The sequence below is a fragment of the Anomalospiza imberbis genome, chromosome 6 (genome assembly GCF_031753505.1).
Source record: "Anomalospiza imberbis isolate Cuckoo-Finch-1a 21T00152 chromosome 6, ASM3175350v1, whole genome shotgun sequence".
Lineage (NCBI taxonomy): Eukaryota > Metazoa > Chordata > Aves > Passeriformes > Viduidae > Anomalospiza > Anomalospiza imberbis.
In genome coordinates this window covers 15,713,422-15,731,418 of record NC_089686.1, presented here as the reverse complement: position 1 = coordinate 15,731,418, position 17,997 = coordinate 15,713,422, and the positions used below count along the sequence as shown (strand labels likewise).

General features: G+C 42.5%; 1 protein-coding gene and 1 long non-coding RNA gene across 5 annotated transcripts in view; one reads left to right on the top strand and one right to left on the bottom strand.

Annotated features, from left to right (window-relative positions):
* The window catches only part of ITPK1 (inositol-tetrakisphosphate 1-kinase), a 135,381-nt gene extending 118,559 nt beyond the window's left edge, over positions 1-16,822 (bottom strand). Inside the window, exons 1-2 of one of the 4 annotated variants that reach the window (XM_068192572.1) lie at positions 16,685-16,822; positions 16,244-16,422 (exon numbers count right to left, since the gene is read on the bottom strand). In XM_068192572.1, coding sequence (XP_068048673.1) covers positions 16,244-16,338 — 95 coding nt within the window. In that variant the 5' untranslated portion in view covers positions 16,339-16,422; positions 16,685-16,822. Of the gene's footprint in view, positions 1-16,243; positions 16,423-16,564; positions 16,581-16,684 lie in introns of those variants that run through there. The other 3 variants (XM_068192576.1, XM_068192574.1, XM_068192573.1) reach the window with 3 other exon arrangements.
* A 143-nt stretch (positions 16,823-16,965) lies between these two features.
* On the top strand, positions 16,966-17,717 carry LOC137475361 (uncharacterized). The gene is made up of 2 exons (XR_010999841.1): positions 16,966-17,097; positions 17,471-17,717. It is a non-coding gene; the product is annotated as an uncharacterized lncRNA (long non-coding RNA).
* Positions 17,718-17,997: the final 280 nt, after the last annotated feature.

Genomic DNA, 17,997 nt, shown 5'->3' with positions numbered 1-17,997 from the left:
CTGAACACACTGTGTTCTGCTGACATACTGTTTTCAGTCCTACCAACATACAAGAGCTCACCCTAAAATACTGACCTTCTTCTAAAGCAAATTAACTGCCCCTTTTTTTCCACTTGGGAGTGTTTAGATTACACTGCTCCACTGTCACTGTTAGGATGGGATCTGAGGCCAGAGGTTCACACAGCTACATCCTCCTCACCTGTAAAGGAAGACCAAAACACTGTGGTGTGCTGCTTGCTGGTCACTGGAAAGAGGTATGGTGCTATTTCTCAAACATCATTTCAGAAGATGCATCAAATTATCCTATATTTCAGAAAATAACTGTGCAGTCTTCAAATCTCCTAGGAGATCCAGGCCTCATTTAGAAGGGAAAAAATAGTTTCTTGGTACAATGCTGAACAGCAGCTTCTTTTAGAAAAAAAAGAAAGCCGCAGACCATACCTCTTTTAATTTTAAAATTAGCATGACAAAATGAAGCTGTTACCATGGCTGATACAACCCTCAAGCAGCCAATCATTTGAGCCTTTCAGATGTTTAATACAAGTAAAACTGTAGAATAAACACAGAGTGCAGACTTCCTGAAGAGCCAGTCCCAGTAAACAACATAAAGATATGAAAGAAAATTAATAACTTCTGATAACTCCTTATTTCTCCTTTTTTTTTTTTAGTTCACAGCTAAGTTATATAGCACCTTCACAGATAATCTGCTATAAGAAGAATAAAAGACTCCTGCTTTGGGGGATTTTTTTTTCCAAATTCCCTGTGCTAGGTAAACCTTCCCATTAGCCTCAGCAGGTTTATGTTCAAGCTCAGATTTATTTGCTTCCAGAGTTTCCGTTTTCCTGCGCAGGTTTCATGTGCACTTGGAAAATGGCAGTTGCTTGCTCTGCAGAATACCAAGGGCCTTCTTGGAACTCAGGCAGCCACACAAGTAGTATAGTAAAATGTTAGCAAGAAAACAATCCTTATCACTATCACTGTCTCTTCTGCACTGGATTGGTATATAGCCTCCTTACTCCTTCTCTCCTCTTTGTTTTTCAAGCCATAGTTTTATTTTCACCACAAATTAAAGTTACTAACTTAGGAAAGTCAATGCAAAAAGTTGAAACCTTAGCTTGGCAAAAATGAGTTACTTACTCTGCATATGAACTGAAAACATTAATAAGCTAAACAGGTCTGGAAGAGAACAGCAGTTGAATGAATTAAAATTGTTAAAACATCTTTGTGTCCTCAACAACTAGGTCCAATGATATTTATTTGCAGAAATCAATGGGAAGGAGTCAAATTTTAACAAGTTTAATTTTTAATTTTGAACCATGAGTTGGAATAGCTAAATGTGAATCAAGAGCTGCTGAAAAACAGCAAGATGAAGTAATACACACATTGGCTCTTCTTTGAGATCCAAGGATCTATGAGCAATGCACGTGCAATGTTCAGCCACTGAACAGCATTCAAACAGGTTTGTATTATTTCAGACGGGCAGAAAAAGTATATTAGAAAATTCACTAATTTACTTAAGTTACAGTGAAGCCTATTACTGAGCCAAAAGCCAACCCTGTTCTGGCTGCCAGGCCTATGTCTGATTCAAGGGTCTTCAGTCTCTTGCATAGGAGAGTATTCCTTGATCTGCAAACTCCCTGTACAATCCCCATCCTAGGGAATACATGGAAGACATCAAGATTTAAACACATTTCAGTTGTTCCCAGCTCACCTACATACACCTAGCACTCTGCTCATATTTCAGAACTATCTGGGCAGCATGCTTCAAAAACTCCTCATAGTCAAACTATACATTTACAGTACAGCAGGAAAAAGCCATCTCTCTGGTTTTTTGGGGATTGGCCTTGCAGAAATACCTCCGAGTTCCTGTAGCCATCCAATACCGACAACAGCCATTTAAAATAAATAATTTCCTGAAGTGTTGGACAGGGGGGAAAAAAACCAAGGGAAAAAATTTCACTTTCAAAGACCTACAAAGAATGAGAAAAAGTTAACCTTTTAATAGTTTTTATTTTATCAAAAGGAGGTCAAGTTTTACTGAAAGACAACCTTCAGCCCTGCTCTTATGGAAAGCTCCAACAATTATCCTCTCAAAGCCAAAGCAGCTGCTGAAAACAGCCCTGCACAGACATTACTGTTTCAAAGACCAAAAATATTAAACCAGAAACATTCTCCAGCACAATTTTTTTGATGTAATATTAACAGCACTGCTAGGCTGCTCCATTCTGCCTGGATCAGCCCTAAACAAATGGCAATCTACTTCCAGTTAAAGGGAGAGGGAACTGGGAGACTTCACATGGACCATGCACATTTTCATAAACAAACATTTTGTGTTTCAGGTTTCACCACCAGAAGCAAGTGTGCTAAAATTCTATTCTGCCAGGGAGCTTTCACACCCACATATCAGTCAACATAAGAAAAGGTGACAACAGCACTAACAAGTAACAGGAACCACAAATACTACACTTGGTCCTACAAAAACAAATTTCAAATTACACTACCGGATACTTCCCTGGGCCAAGCAAGCATTTAGCATACTTTCAACGGCATCATGGTTGCATGTTTTAATTACTACCTACCACATTTTTGATTCTTGGCATCAGTTGTTGTTATCAAGCTATGACATCTTCTAAGTGCCTGCTGTCAGTAGCTATGGCACAACAAGGCAAGAATAGGACAGTGAAGGAAATCCATGTGGTGATCCAGGTTTGCCAGCAAATTTGTGCCAACATGAACAAATTCAATTTCCATTCTAAGTCTCTCAGGCTTTCCATTAAAAAAAAAAACAAACCTGAACAGCAGTTCAGAATATCCAGTTCCCAAGGAATTCAACTAGAGATTCCTAATAGCTTCAGAGGGAGCTGGATTAGGCCAAGATCTGCGAACATGATCTGTTCCCACCAAGGTCAAAGAAACTCAACACCTTAAAAAGTAGGAGCTTTTCTGAATCTCAGCCTAATTCATATGCAAGGGTTACTTTTTCAGGAATAAGCACTTTCACAAAACTTGTACACCATCTAATTTGTCTAAGGAACAAGATTCAGAGATCTTGATCTTACACATCAGGAACCAGCTTTGCACCAGAAGAAATCTTTGGTAAAGCTGTCTTAGAATAAATTACTTTGTTTCCAAAGTCTTGCCCAAGCTACGAATCTAGCATTTTAATTAAGGCTTCCCAATTGCAGTTAGTGTAATTTGGGGTAGGGGGCAGGGAAGAAACATGCTTTTCCACAGTCTGGTACTGCCAAAGTGACTTTAAAAAACACACATTAGCTGTAGTAAATGTTCTAACCACGTTCTGTGATTTCAGAAATATTTCCCTTTTGAAGAAACTTCCCAATATCTGTTTCTACAGAACTTTTTCACAATGACAAACAGGAGAAACTAGGAACCAGGGAAAATTGGAGAGATTATTTGTTAACATGTGAACAGACACAGAGGGTCAGACTGAAGGTCTAACCTACTCTGCCTCTGGCTGTTCTCTATGTCTATTGCCAGTGACACAAAAGAAACATCCCAAAATACTGTTTTTCTTCAGTGATTCTCTTGCAAGCAGAGCTACACTGTTTCATTACTACTGCAAAAATACTAAAGGAAAACCTGCCAAAAAGGAAAGGGATTAAGCATTACATTTTAATAGATAATTCAAGACAAACTAGGGATCAAATCACAGCACAAAAGTATTGTACCAGCCCCCACCCAAACAATACCTACTGTGAGCCAAGATGCAGCCCTTCGCTGATCAGAAAACCACTGAACCACTGAACAGAGTAGCACAAAATTGAGCGAAGACTTACTACAAGAGGTGGTCATCAGCACAGCACACCTGGAAGTGATAGTCTCTGCAATTATAATTTTCTGCTATGCACTTGAGCTTATTTTACACAGAGAAAAAGACAGAACTCCCCAATGACCCTATGCCTTGCTCATTCCATCACTTCTCACTCCTCACATTGTGGGCTCACTCCTATTTGACTCAAATGAGCACTTACATCCCACCAGTCTCTTACAAATATTCACAATTAAAACACAGCAGCTGACCAGCACCAATCAAGCAAAGTCTTCTCTACTCTCCAGAGCCTTCTCAGGGAGACATGAGCTCTATGCTAAAGATCCATGTGGTTTGATTACGATACCCAGAAGCAATGATAACCTGCCAGATGCTTCAAGATCTGATCTAAGAGAGCCTTTCAACTACATTTAAACCAGACAATACCAAGATCCACTATTTTTATTGAAAAAAGCAAGTTCTGATCCACAAGAATGCTCTACCCTGAGGTGCAATACTAGCTGAAAATGGGCAATCAATAACTAGTAAGCAACAAAAGTGATGAAGATCAAAGCCCTATAGCATACATAAAGAATAAAGCTAGTCATGTTGCACTAAAAAAGGAATCAGAAAGGAAACCAGCTAGAGAGTTCTTGAAACTAAGCTAGCCCCAAACAAAAGTAGTTTAGACTGGTGGATGCCAGTGACCAAAGATTTTGCAGTCTACTGAATCACAGAAAAAAAACCAAAAAACCAGAAACCAAAGTTTGAAGCACACATCCTCCCAGATGCTGCAAACTGAGGGCCTAAAATAGCATTAGAAAGAGAAAGAAAAACAAAATGGAGTTTCAATCTCCTATCTAGTAGCAAGCTGGTACTTTGTATTTAAAGTGTGTTAAAATTTTGGTTTGGGAAAAAGGGCAAAAGAAGACCTACTCTTTTCAAAATTCACTTCAAGCTGGACAAAGTCCCTGGACTTTGACCTATTTCTTGAGGCAGAAGGAAAGGTTACACCAAAACATCAAGCCACCAAGTCAAAAAATATAACCCCAACCAGTTGCAAATAGATCTTTTCTCCTCCTATAGCCCCAGTTCCCACAACCAGCAACAACTAAAGGTGTAGCACAAACTATTTTTCTACACAGATTAAACAAGCTTTATAAGGTGGCAGTTCTGAAAAAGAAAACTTCTACCAAGGGACAAAGGGTGCTGTTCAATTCTACCGTCATGTACTTTTTCCCCAGCACACAGTGCTCTAACCCAATATGCCAGCAATAATACTTCCCTTTTACTCTTATGCTTTCCCCTTTTCTAGTAGATACAGTGCAGAGGTCAGCAACTACAATTGTGGGGGGATTTTTATATCATTAATCTTTCATCAAAATAGTAGTCTTGCTTTTTTCTTTTTCCCTTTCCTCTCTTTTACACACAGTTTTACAGGAGTTTTCTTTCAAGGCTTGAAAACTACCAGATTGACAGCTCCAGTGAATTAAGCTTCCTCTTTGTCAACAAAACAAGAGCAGCACCACAGGCAACCTCAGAACAAGCTCCCTCTATCCTTCTCTTCCCACCCTTCCAACTAGCAAGTGTATCTGAATGTTGAGCTTCACACACAGCTCTGTCATGCCAGGGTGCCTTGTACAGAGTCTCTGATAATACAGTTTACCTGGGCTATCTCAAAGGACACTTATGTTAAAGCCACACATGCTGGAAACACCATGACTCAACGCATTACCTGCATATACCTGTTCCAGACAACACAGTAACTCTAAAACCATGAGGCTGTGCTGACTGCATGCACATCTGTGCTTAAAGACTGACTGGCAAAGAAAATCCATTTTAGGCAACAGGGTGAAAGAATGCAGAGTTGAAGCAACTCTTAAAGTCATACTTGAGACCAGAAAAAGGCAATGTTAACTGAAAAAAATCAATAGGAAGACTAGAAACACTCAATGCTCTCAATATGATGAAAGTCAGATGCAGATTTTATTAAAAAATGAATTGCACATTTGGCATAAATGCTAGAAAAGACAGGGCTTCTGTTACTATTGCAGTACTAATACAGTGCTTCACTTTCTGAGTGCCCCTCTGCTATGTTAGCACTTAACCTCATCCGGCAGCAAACGAGGATCTGGACACTCTTCTCTCTTCAGTTACGAGGGGCTTTTAGGTTCCACAAACCCCTCCACTGTTTGTTTCAAGTCACAGATTACCATGCACTAGACTGAGTTAGAAGATGGATTCTAAACTGAACCAAATCTTAGTTCCTCCTCACTCTTCTAGAAGCTTTTTTATTTTTAGCAGGAAAGTGTTTTCTTTTTGGGGAAGAACTTTTGACATCTGAACTTTGCAAGACAACTTGACCAATTTTTTTTTTTTAATTAGTCAAGAGCCAGGGTGTTTTTATAAAGTCAATACCTACACACACACTTAAAAATAAGTAATACCTACTCCTTTACAGGCTTAAAAAACAAACACACTAAAATCAAAATCCAACAAAAGAAACCAAACATCACAGCAAACTCATCTTTGTATTTGCTTATGTTTCTACTCACGGGCAAATGAGAGAGCTGCCAACAAACCCCAACAGCCTCTCTATGTTCCTGTGATGGCAGAAATGAAAGTGAATTCAAAAATGCATTGAAAGATTTATGTGGAGCAGATCCATCTGTGGCTACTAAATGTGGTACTATGGACACAACTGCTGCCACCAAAGTCTCTAAAAGTGACTGACAGAAGAGGGTCTGACAAGGGGAAGGTAAACACATTTGCTGTGTGCCTCATACTTTCCCTAAGCATCTGCTGTAACTATCCTGGCTGGCTGAGTACAGGTCTGGTTGGCTCACACTCTTCAGCTGGCCTGTCACCCCAAACATCTCCAAGCAATTACAACCTCTGCTACAAAGCAAAACATACCGATGAACTTGGGTGGAAGTACCCTCGCCACTACAATTGCCGCCCTCTCATCCTTCAAAGTGCAGCAAGGAGAGCCCATTCCACCTGCACCGGTACCACACTCCAGTGACAGCAGGCACAGGGGGTTGGATCCTCAGACTGTAAATTCCCCAAAACTAAGACAAGACTTTGTAATCAAAGGAACAGCATGTTCTTGAACAAAGCGGCATCTACAAGCAGCTGCATGACATGCAGAGCTAAAGAACAACAGTGTTCTGTATTTACAGTCATCTCTGTGGATTGTATTTTAACTACAAGGAAATAACCAAGTTTCTCCTTGAAACAAACATATCCTATTGGGTTTAAGTGGTCATTGCTGGACTCACTGAAACACACCATACTGCTGAAGCAGGCAGCATTTCCCAGCCCACTGGTACAAATTATGACAGTTATCATCCTTGTAGGGAAAGCAGGTTGACAAGATAAGGAATAAGCCTAGTCATCCCACCGATTTTTTTAACCAAATGACAAAAGTCATTTCAAAATGGCAGGGAGAAAGGACTGCAGCACTGTGGCTGCCAGCAGGTTAGGCGTGGCATTTCATAAGTGAACCTTAATGGTATCATTTCCTTCCAGCACCATTAATCACCCCAGACATCACTTGTTCTATCAGCTATTAACCAGTTGCCCCAACCCCAACATGAAGATAACTTTATCAAGGTTAGGCAGCAAGAGTCATTACTAAGCTCTACAACACACAGTGCCAAGGGCCTGGTTTCAAGAGAATCCTCTGAACTATTTCTTCCTGCTGTAACAAAGCACATTGCAGTATTACATGCGTTTATCCATACCTAACATCAGGGAGAAAATTACAGTAAGTACAAAGAATCACCAGCATGTTAAAAGACAATGATATCAGAAAAGGACATCTATGTTGCTTATGGCCAAAACATTCAACTCAAACCAGGTCTCTTGAAACACTGATTTTTAGCTCGTTACTGCTCTCTGAGGAAGGACAGTCAATATCCATGAATGTTTGTGGTGCAGTCTGATAAGACAACCATGGGGTTTCAGAGTGACAAGCAGGAGCATCATGACTTCACAGCTCAAGATTCAGTATTCTGTGTTTTGCTACAGACATGTCTCATTCACTTATTTTTTTCCTCCTTTGCCAGTAGCACTATGGAGAATTCAGTTTCACGAGGCAGTGCCTCAGGACCCAGACTGGACACGCAGAACCAGTGTGTAACAAAGAGAAAGAATCAAAAGATGCCTTTTTGACAAGAAGAAAGAAAAGTCTGTGAGGGATACAATGAAGAGCAAAAATAAGCCTGTTTCTGAGGAAGAAAGTCCAACTTCAAAATTTTCCAAGCAAGGAAAATTGACTCAGCACTATCTTATAAAACAAGACATATTACAAATCTTCACTAACTGGCATCAGAGGGGAGAAGATTAAAAAGCTTGATGTGAACTGGACCTGCTTCCAGTCTTGTGCCTGTTACACAATTACTTTCTGCCAATTACTTTCCTAGATGTGCCATTAGATCTGGAAACATGATTTTCTCCACTCTACAGATCAGAGCAACCTCTCAATGTGCATACACCCTGCTTCCTGCATGGGTGGTACCCTGATTGTGGGAAAGAGTAGACTTCTGCTTTGGTTCCAAATTCACAGGAATTATTTTACATGAGTGGCAATCACACCCCAGTCAAATTAGCCCAAGCATTGAAGCTAGGAGGAAAGAACTAGAAGTAAGGACATTCTGCTTGGAAATAAAGGACACCTCCTTCAGTGAAACTCAGTCAGTCATTTTGAAAGTCATTCCTAAAGAGCAGTGGTTGTCCTTCAAATAGGATTTCTCTCTGCAGGCAGACAGAATACTACCTAACATTTCTGTAGTATTTGGACAGTATGGAAGTATCAGCAGCTTCTTCTTGACCATATAAAGCACATAACTCCTTCTGAGCAGAGTTAAATTCCATCAGTACAAAACAAGGCATTGTTTCAAGAACTGAACACTGAAACCAGAAATGGGAAAACGGAAGATAATCAGACAAGAGAGGGTTTGTTCTACAACACTGTGCCACAGATGTGATCAGCCCAGGTGCTTGTTTTATCTATTATCACACTTATTTCAGTGTGTTTCACATGCACCTCTTCCTCCTTTCTTTGGAACGTGTTCAAGAAAAGTCATCTCACCAAAAAGTGTCAGCTGTTGACATGAATAGCACTTTATCTGGTCAAGATCAGGAGATATGCTATCAATTCCCAGGTGCAACATATTAAAACAGAGGAAATACTTTCTATCATCTCTGACACCTCATTTACACTGAGCCTCTATACTCAAGAGATCTGCACACATTTAGACTGGGTGCTTAGACTTCCCAAGTCACAACTCTCAAAACAGTAAAGGGACTTCAAGCAACTTAATGCACACTCAGAATGATTTCTAAGGTACCTTGTGCACTATTACAGATTGAACCAAACCAGGACAGCACTGACCTCAGGAGAGGTCAACATCTCTGCTCTGAAACAGCACTACAGGCCTGTATCATTCCCAGCATATTTGTCCAAGGTGGTTGTAGAGGTCTCAAGAAAAAATTCCACTGCCTACCTGCACAATTATACTATCTTTTTCACTTACCAGTCATCCCTCCTTGGCACAGTGGAAGGCCACTACTTTTTCTTCTACCTACAACAGAACAGGGGAATATGCTTGGCAGAAGAGGGGGGAGCATGTGTTGGTGTTTTTTGGTTTTTTGTTTCCTACAACAGCTTTTTACAGTCAAGATGATCTCCAGCCTCTTCTTTATGCTGAACAGCACAGTACAATACACTATTTACAACATCTCCAATTCTTCTCACTTTAGGACATAAGGATTCTGCTCTTTAGGGCATTTCCCAGCTGTTTGCCCTTTTCCCTGAAATGCCATGCCCTAGACCAATGGCAGTAGGTGAGGCTACTGCAGAAGCAGCCTTATCAGTGCTGTGCAGAATGGGCACATTACCTCACGCGCCTTGCAGGCTCTGCTCCAACTTATGCAACCCAAGATGACATTTGCTTGGGGTTTTTAGGGCTTTTTTTTGGCAACACTGTCAATTTGTATTCAGCCTGTGATCTGCAAAAGAATGCAGATCTTTCTTGGAAAAGCTGCCACCTAACCAGGCTTATTATTGTTCCTTGCTGCATATCAGTTCCAACAGGTTGTGGTAAAGGGATGTGCCACAAGGAATACGCAAACTTCCTGAACCTGAGGTAAATCATTGCTAGACCACAAAACTGAGTTGCTATGAAAGGGTGATTGTTACAGCTACTTCTGTTGTCCAGCAGCTGTGCTGTGTTCCCATGAAATGGTTCTGCAAGCATAACACCATAAGCTTTGCATGAGAAGAATGTCTGTCTGTAGGTGCTCTCAGATTAAGAAAATGCACACATATCCCGCTCTTCTGGAATGTAAAGTCTCCATGCATTACAGGAAGAAGGAGCAGGAATCCAGAAATAGAGTGAGCTTCTCCTCCAAGAAATACATCCGTCTTTGCTACTACATTCAACACTTTTTCATGGCTTAGTATACTTTCTACCATTAGACCAGTTGTCTTTGTTAAGAATTGATGTCAAAGAAACTTACCCACCCATCTAGCCCCCAGTTACTTCTCAAGATATAGAATTTCAGACTAACACAACCAACAATGGGAGCTATTGATCAACACACGTACATTTTATTTTTTTGGATTTTAAGGTTGTAAAAGCTAACTGGCACAAGCCAAATATTCAACAAAAGTAGTATTTAGGTTCTTTTGCAGGGAATTGGGGTTAAAGAAAATCCCCTGAGTTCTTCCTGGAAAAAATATGTAATATACTTCCTGCCTGCTATATAAAGAAACAGATTAATTTAATACCCTCAAACCAGCATTTTTCTTAAATCTGTCTTAAAATTCATGTTTAGGTTCTTGTGCACAGGCCATGGCACACAAGGGACCACAAATAAAATTTAGAAGAGAAAAAGAGAACCATACAGATCTACAGCCCTGCCAACAGTGCTTACCATGTTATGGTAGATTATTAGATAGTGTGATTTCTCATGTGCTAAAATAAGACTTAACTATATCACAAAAATTAAATGGACAGAAGCTGAAGAACCAATTTAGCCTAAAGAAAAGAAAAAAAACCCAAACAAGTTCAAGCCATACAGAAATTTAAGTTAGGCATACTAATATTTTGGTAGTAAAAAAAAAAAAAACATTGGTTGCTATGTTCAGCAGATTGACCTGGTATCAGCCTCAAAATAGCTTCATCATTACTCAGTGACAAAAGCCCAACAAAGCATCACACCACAGTGACCTGACATAAGCAAACTGTCTTCAGCACACGTGACAGATGCTCTCTTGAAGCTACATACCCAAAATTCTGTGCTACATCCCAGACCTGCTGAACTGATGCAGGCCACAATTCAAGAACCTCAAGTTTCAAAAGAGTCTTCACCAGTGCATAGCACCTGGAAATCCAAACTGGGCCAAAATAACTCAGTTTCCTGCATGTTAGGGGATGCTATCAGTTTGTCATGGATGACCTCACAAGGAGGGAAGATGACAATTTGGCTTGCTCACTAAAAACCAAGACAACTAGCCTTTACTACAAGGCATAACTCAATTAGCCTGCTTCCACTGCCTTCTGTGGGCAGAATTTGAGTTTCTCAGCATGTCTATTATTTCCTGAGGAACTTTGTCCTCCCAGATGCTCACCCAGTTTTATCAAAAAAAAAAAAAAAAAAAAAAAAAAAAAAAAAACCAAAAAAAACCCAAAAAAAACCACATAGCAGAGTAAAATCTTACCATAAATAATCTGGTCATTAGGGTGTACAAGCACAGTCCTTCTATCAGTCAAACTGTGGGATTTATTATGACACGAATTACATCTTCAACTCTTCAACTTATTTTCTATTTGTTTTCGACATGCCATTAAGAGAAAATTCTGACTTTTTTTGTATATAGCTACACAGAAAAGCTACTACATTTCCATGCAAACTTACAAGCTGCACATGTGAATTCTTTTGTCCAAAATAACTGAGAAGTAGCTTATCATTTAGAATTGGGTGACTTTAAATTATCTCCTCTTGGATGAAGTGTATTTCACTTCACATCACTATAACTTATTCATATTGCTGTGACCTTACTGCCTCGTATCTCCAGAGCTCCCAGAAGAGACCACAGTAACAGCTGACAAGTAGAACAACTACCAAGGAAATGGAGGCTTTTACAGAGCAAAGAAACATTTGTAAATGGCCACACCTCACTAATCTTAACTGGTGCCAAACACACACAACTCATTTTCTGAGTAGATATATGCATTTTTACACATATATGCCACGAACAGGAGTCTTTTCATTCACAATGTCCACGGAGATCTAGCAGCATGTGTATTTTACAAAATGATTGGGCATCCAAGAGTCCTTATCACCATCTGACACTCACACAACAGCTCTCCCATCTCTATAATGGAATGGGGCATCTCCGTTTCCCTAACCTCATATTAGTGTTCATGCACCTGAACAGTGACAGCCATTCCAAGGTCAACACGATGAGCGTGGAACTGATTGGATTGAGAGTCTTTGCCAACTGCATAACCATTAAACCCAGCTTGAGACAGAAGATGAGATCAAGCCGCTAGAGAAAGGAGGAACTGTTCCTTTCAGCAGTAGCAGAGAAACATGACAATATCAGAATTACACTCTTATATCTGATATCTTATATCTTATATTCTGTCCACAGGCTCCTAAATTCTCTGTTAGGAATGCCTACAAACCTTGCTTTACTTTTCAGCAGGGGAGATACTCTATATTTTGGCAACAGACAGCAACCTAAAGTCTCAGACTGTGTCATCTTAGAGGAGCAGAACATAAAGGTTCACAAGAAAGTCTATTTGAGATGCACCAAACAGACATTTGCATGCTGCAGTCCCGCAAGGACCCTACACTCAGGGAACAGCAGCCACAGCGTATATGCTGGAATGCAGAGAATTCCTAGTGCTACACAAAGCATGGTGTTCTAGCAGCTTTACTAAAAGCACAGGACAACTTGGCAATAGTAGTAAATTACCTGACAGTGTAAGAAACATGTACCAAGTGTCACCCTGTTCCACACAAAAGAGCTCAACCCTGTATGACAACTCAAAAAGGAATGCCTTCGTATCAGAAAGGCTGAGACAGAAACTCTCTTCTCACCACTGAAACTGTACTGATGCATGGAACAGAACATAAAAGTCTTGCTCCAATGTCAGCTTACAAAGCAGCTTATATAGAAAAAAAGCTACTGGGCAAAACGAAAAACCAGTTCAGGAAACAGATCAGAACTGACGACACACCTCATCCCAAAGGAATGCCCTTGCCATAGTGCTTCAAACATAGCAGGGAGAATGACTAACCTGGCACTGGGGAGCAAAGTCACATCCCTCTCTATACACAGCGGCGGGTTCAGCCAGAGGATCAGAGTGAGCTTGGCTCATCTTCAGATTTGGTCTCCCTTGAGAAACATCAGCTACAGGCTTGAAACCAGGCTTCCCAGGTGACAGGCCAAGTGTTCTACCCTCCAGGTCAACAGCCCTTAAGGCACCATTCAGAAATCACTGATTCTCTGCAGCAGGCCTGTGAAAACATGCTGCCTTTTTGCTCATCACTCTGCTCAGAACACCCAAGGAGATGTAGAAGCATTAAGGTTTGCACTGGGGTGCAACTCAACAGTTTGGGATCACTGGTCTGGGCTATAAATGTGAAGGCAGATACAATGACAGGCACAACCTTTATCTCTACAAAGAATATAGCTCAGATAGGACATATCTAGTCTGTCACAGTGAGGATGAAACATGCAGGTGAACTCAAAGGCCTCTGGTAGGAGGAAGAGTCCCTTATGGATAAAAAGATTAGGCAAAAGTCCCAAGACACTCTGTTCAGGCAGAACAGCCCTCTTGTCAGTCATACAAAAAGTTTCAAGATGGATACAAAAATGAGGGAAGTATTTAAGGTTCCCGCCCAATATCTGTGGAGCAGAAAGCTGAAGCCATGACTGCCTACACCCCAAAGCTACACCTTAACTTCTGTCCACTCACACTGGCTAATGCCTCAGCTCAGAGAATCTAACCTAAAACCTGGAGCCACGCTTAAGAAAGCAGTCCAGTACTTAGAGCCTATCTCTCAGAGAATGCTTTGAACAGATTTTGAAATGTCTGTCCATGACCTCTTTATGATGTCAGTGCTTTGCACAAGAAGTGGCTGCCCTGGCAAACTGTAAAGAAATAAAAGATTCTCCTCCTAGTAAGGATTCTCCTTATCCTAGTATTCTCCTGATTTAAACCCAGTATGCTTCACAAGTTCATTAGGAGGCTCCTCTTACTTTCCTGGACTATATAACTGCTTCATTACAAACTCGTACAAACAAATCTGAACTTTGCAGTCATCCAGAAAGTATATCCCTAGGCAACAAGCAAATAAATTCCAAGTAGCAGTCACCATAAAGCACATAGAGTAGACAGACAGATACATAGTCCACTCGAACACATGAATCACTGTACAGGAATGAGTACGCTTGTCTTGTTTTTTACCATACACAGGATTTCTAGTAAGATGTATGTTAAGCTTGGCATGACTTCTTCTACAGCAAAAAAAGCTTACAAGCACACAAGTTATCAAGTAGATATTATCCATAAAATACTTGAAATCTTTTCCTAAATGAATGCAGCTTTCCTTTGGTGTCAATAGAAGTTACTAGGAATGAAAACAAAGCATCCAAGATATCAGCAGAATGTGCTCCAATGACCATACTGATACTTAAACCAAACATTTATCTCCGCTTGTACAGAAATGCTAATAATGCTTTTAAAAGTACCAAAGCATGTATGAACAGCTATCTCTATCCAGTGTCTGTAAATGCTATTCAAATTGAGCTTAGCCTGTACAGGATGAGGCAGCCTAATTTTCATCAAGAAATTAGCAAAGTGAAGCAAGAGAGACACTTTGGGGTCAATTTGCACAGCAACATGATGACCCAAAACTATTAATAAGTTTGTACAGTACACAAAGAAATTGTAGATCCATGTTACGTAACACAAGTGTAAGGAATTTCTAAGGTAGAGAGAAAGGAAGCAAAGCATTAGTCAAAAAGAGAAACAAGGACAATGGAGGAGAAAAAGTCTGCTTTGGAGATTGCTAAATATAACAACGTATGGAACATAACACCAAGAAGTTTTTAACAGATTTTCTGAGATTCACTGTAGTTCCCAGGCATGGAAAACAGCCTGTATCATACCTCAAGGCCCTAAAAAGTATACTTTTTGTATGCCTAATAGAGGTAAAAGTGTAATTTTGAGCATAACAAAACTAACTTAAAATCTCATACAAGGGCAAAATTTAGCATTATTCATCGACAAGACTTTTGCTTGAAGAACCACATGAAATTAGACATTAAACCAGAACTTGTGGCCTTTCTATACTTTAAAAAGTCTAGTAAGTTTCACTGAAATTTGACAGAGGGACTACAGAATGCCAAGTGCAAAAAGTGATGTAAAAGTTTCTGTCACTTTCTTGAAACAGCTTTCTGTTCTGCCTCCTTCATCTTTACAGAAAGAAGCAAGTGCTGTCAACAGAAATTTCACAGGGACTGGTGTTTTTAGCATGATATGCTTTAAATAAAGTGTATTTGAAGTCCCATACAATATATTCTGTAAAGTTTACAGCACATTTTTCAATTATCAAAACAGATTTAGTCTCCTTGTTATAAACTTCGTAGTAGAATGAAGTAATAAAAAGCTATTATTCAGTACCCATAGCTGTAATGCATGTGTCACAAGACCTTGGACCCACACAGAGTTTAAACTCCCAATTAAATAATAAAATTGTGTAATATACTGCAAAAACTATCCTCGAAGCTATTCAGATAAAGTCTAATTACAGCTTATCAAACTAACCTTTACCTCTGGGACAGCACGAAATAGATGTGTAACTCGGACAGTTATATCATCTTCAGATGTCTCATTCACATCCCAAATGAATACAAGCTTCCTCAGGGGTTTGTAGACCCTAATTTTACATGTTTTCATACAACTTGAAGTTCTTCCCAAACGTTTGACTCTTCTAATAATAACTCGGCTTTGGAAGAGGATCCGCAAAGATCCCAAATCACCCTATTTCAACGGGAATACCAGAGACCTCCCTGGAAGCAGAGGGCAGAAATGCACCCAGGCGAGCACAGTGGTGCCTGCCGGGCCCCGGCACACCCACGGGGACGCTGCACCATCCCGGATAGTGTTTCCCTGGAGCGATCGGCAGCGCCCAGGTGAGCGGGAAGCAGGAGCGCTTAGCCCGGCCCGGCAGCAGCGGGGCGGGGTGCCCGGGGCACGGCGAGCCCTGCGGCCCCGCTCCCGGCGGGCAGAGCCGGCTCCGCGGAGCCTCGCACCGAGTGCGGTACGCCCGAGGGCGGCGCGGGCCACGGCCGAGCACGGAGCGTCCCCAGCCCCATCCCGGAGCCGCCGCCGCCGCCTGCCCCGGCGGCCGCCCCGGCGCTCCCCGCGGCAAGGGCCGCCTCCTTACCGGCACAGCTCGGCGAAGGCCTGGAAATTCAGTTTCCTGATCTTCTTCTCGCTCAGCCAGTATCCCACCCGCTTCCCCTTCAGGAAGGTCTGCATGGTGCCGCCCCGCGAGCAGGCGACCAGTCCGGGGCGGCGGGGCAGCGCGGCTGCCGCTCGCACTCGGCGCCTGCCAAACGAAGGCTGGGAGAGAAGCAGAGAAAGGCGGATCAGCCGGTATCCCGGGGCGGCCGCTGCCCCCCGCCCGCCCCGCTCAACTGCCGAGCCGCACCGCGCCAGGGGCAGCCTCCGGCAGGCAGGCAGCCTCGACAGGCCCTTCCCGCACCGGCGGGCAGCTCGCCGAGCCGGAGAGAAGCCGCTCCCCGCACCAGCCCCGGAGCGCCCGGCCGAGCGGGCACGCTGCCGCCCGCCCCGCGGCACGCCCGCAGCGCCCGCACGAACGGACCCCGCCGCCGAGCTCGCCTCCGTGCCTGCCCGCCGCTGCTGCTGCTGCGCGGCCGCGGTGCTGCTGCTGCAGCCGCTCAGCTCCCCATTTGCCCGCTATTCACAGCCGCCTCCACTTCCTCCTCCTCCGGACCGTCCCCTCCGCCCCGCTCCCACCCACCTTGCGGGGCGGGCACCGGGACGCTCCCGCCCCGCCGCAGCACCGCGGGGCCGGACCCGGAGCACCCGCCCCCGGACTCCGCTCCGCCGCCGCCAGGGGGCGCCCGCGCCGCCGCCTTAAAGAGACCGCGCCCCTTTCTGGGCCTGGCCCGGCCGGGGGCCCGGGGGCGTGGCCCGGGGATGCGCCGTGGGATTTTGGTTTCCTCGGGAGGAGCAGCTCTACACAGTACTTACATCTCCTACTGAAAGTGGTTGGTCAGTACATCTTTCACAGAAAAAATGTTCCAAGTAAACATGAGTCTTCACTGCAAAGCCAAGGATCTTCCTTCTTCCAGCATTTGCATGTGTCTGTAGGGATTAAGCAGACTTTGCAATAGCTGTCTGATATTTAACTTTCTTTTGCAAGAGGCAGAAGGCAGGCAATGCAAGCATGGACTGACATTCTAATTTTTGGGTTGTGCATCCTAAATACTGAGGCAGCTGTTCTGTGCTTCATTTTAGAGGAAGAATCTTTCAGTCAGAATTACTGTGCAGTCTCACAGCAAAGTATCATTTCCCCGTTTCTGTTTTTCCACTTCATCTGAAACGACCATGATTTCAGCCTGAACATTTTTCTCTGTCTTTCCAGGAATGGAAAGCATGGCCTTTACAATAACGATGTCCTTCGCAGAGGGGTTGGATTGCAGTACCTGCAATCCTGAGCTGAGGTGCAGATGGTGCTTCTGTGAAGACGCTTTCGGTGAACCAGCCCTGGAGCCCTGTGCAGTGGGAACTGCTCAGCGAGTTCTGCTGACTCACAGTGCCACAACAAATCCGGTTTTATACATTCAGCACAGTATTGGGAAATTGGTAGAAGTATCCTTGTGAAGGAAAGAGGGGTGAAAACCCTAAGAAATATGGAAGGGGTAATTGATTTAGGGAGTTGGTAGAAAGCATTTTACATTCCTGTCATTACTCACATGAACAGCGCAGTCATCTTGACCCAAGGGTATATTGGAAAACAGGCAAGGAATGGAACCACCTGCAAACAGCTCATACCAATGGTTTTTGAAAATTTATATCATAATGTTTTTTCTCCATTTGTGGTTGCTTTGAGGAATAAATATCTTTCTTTTTCTCCTTCATCTTATTTGCCACTGATATGTTCTAATCTTT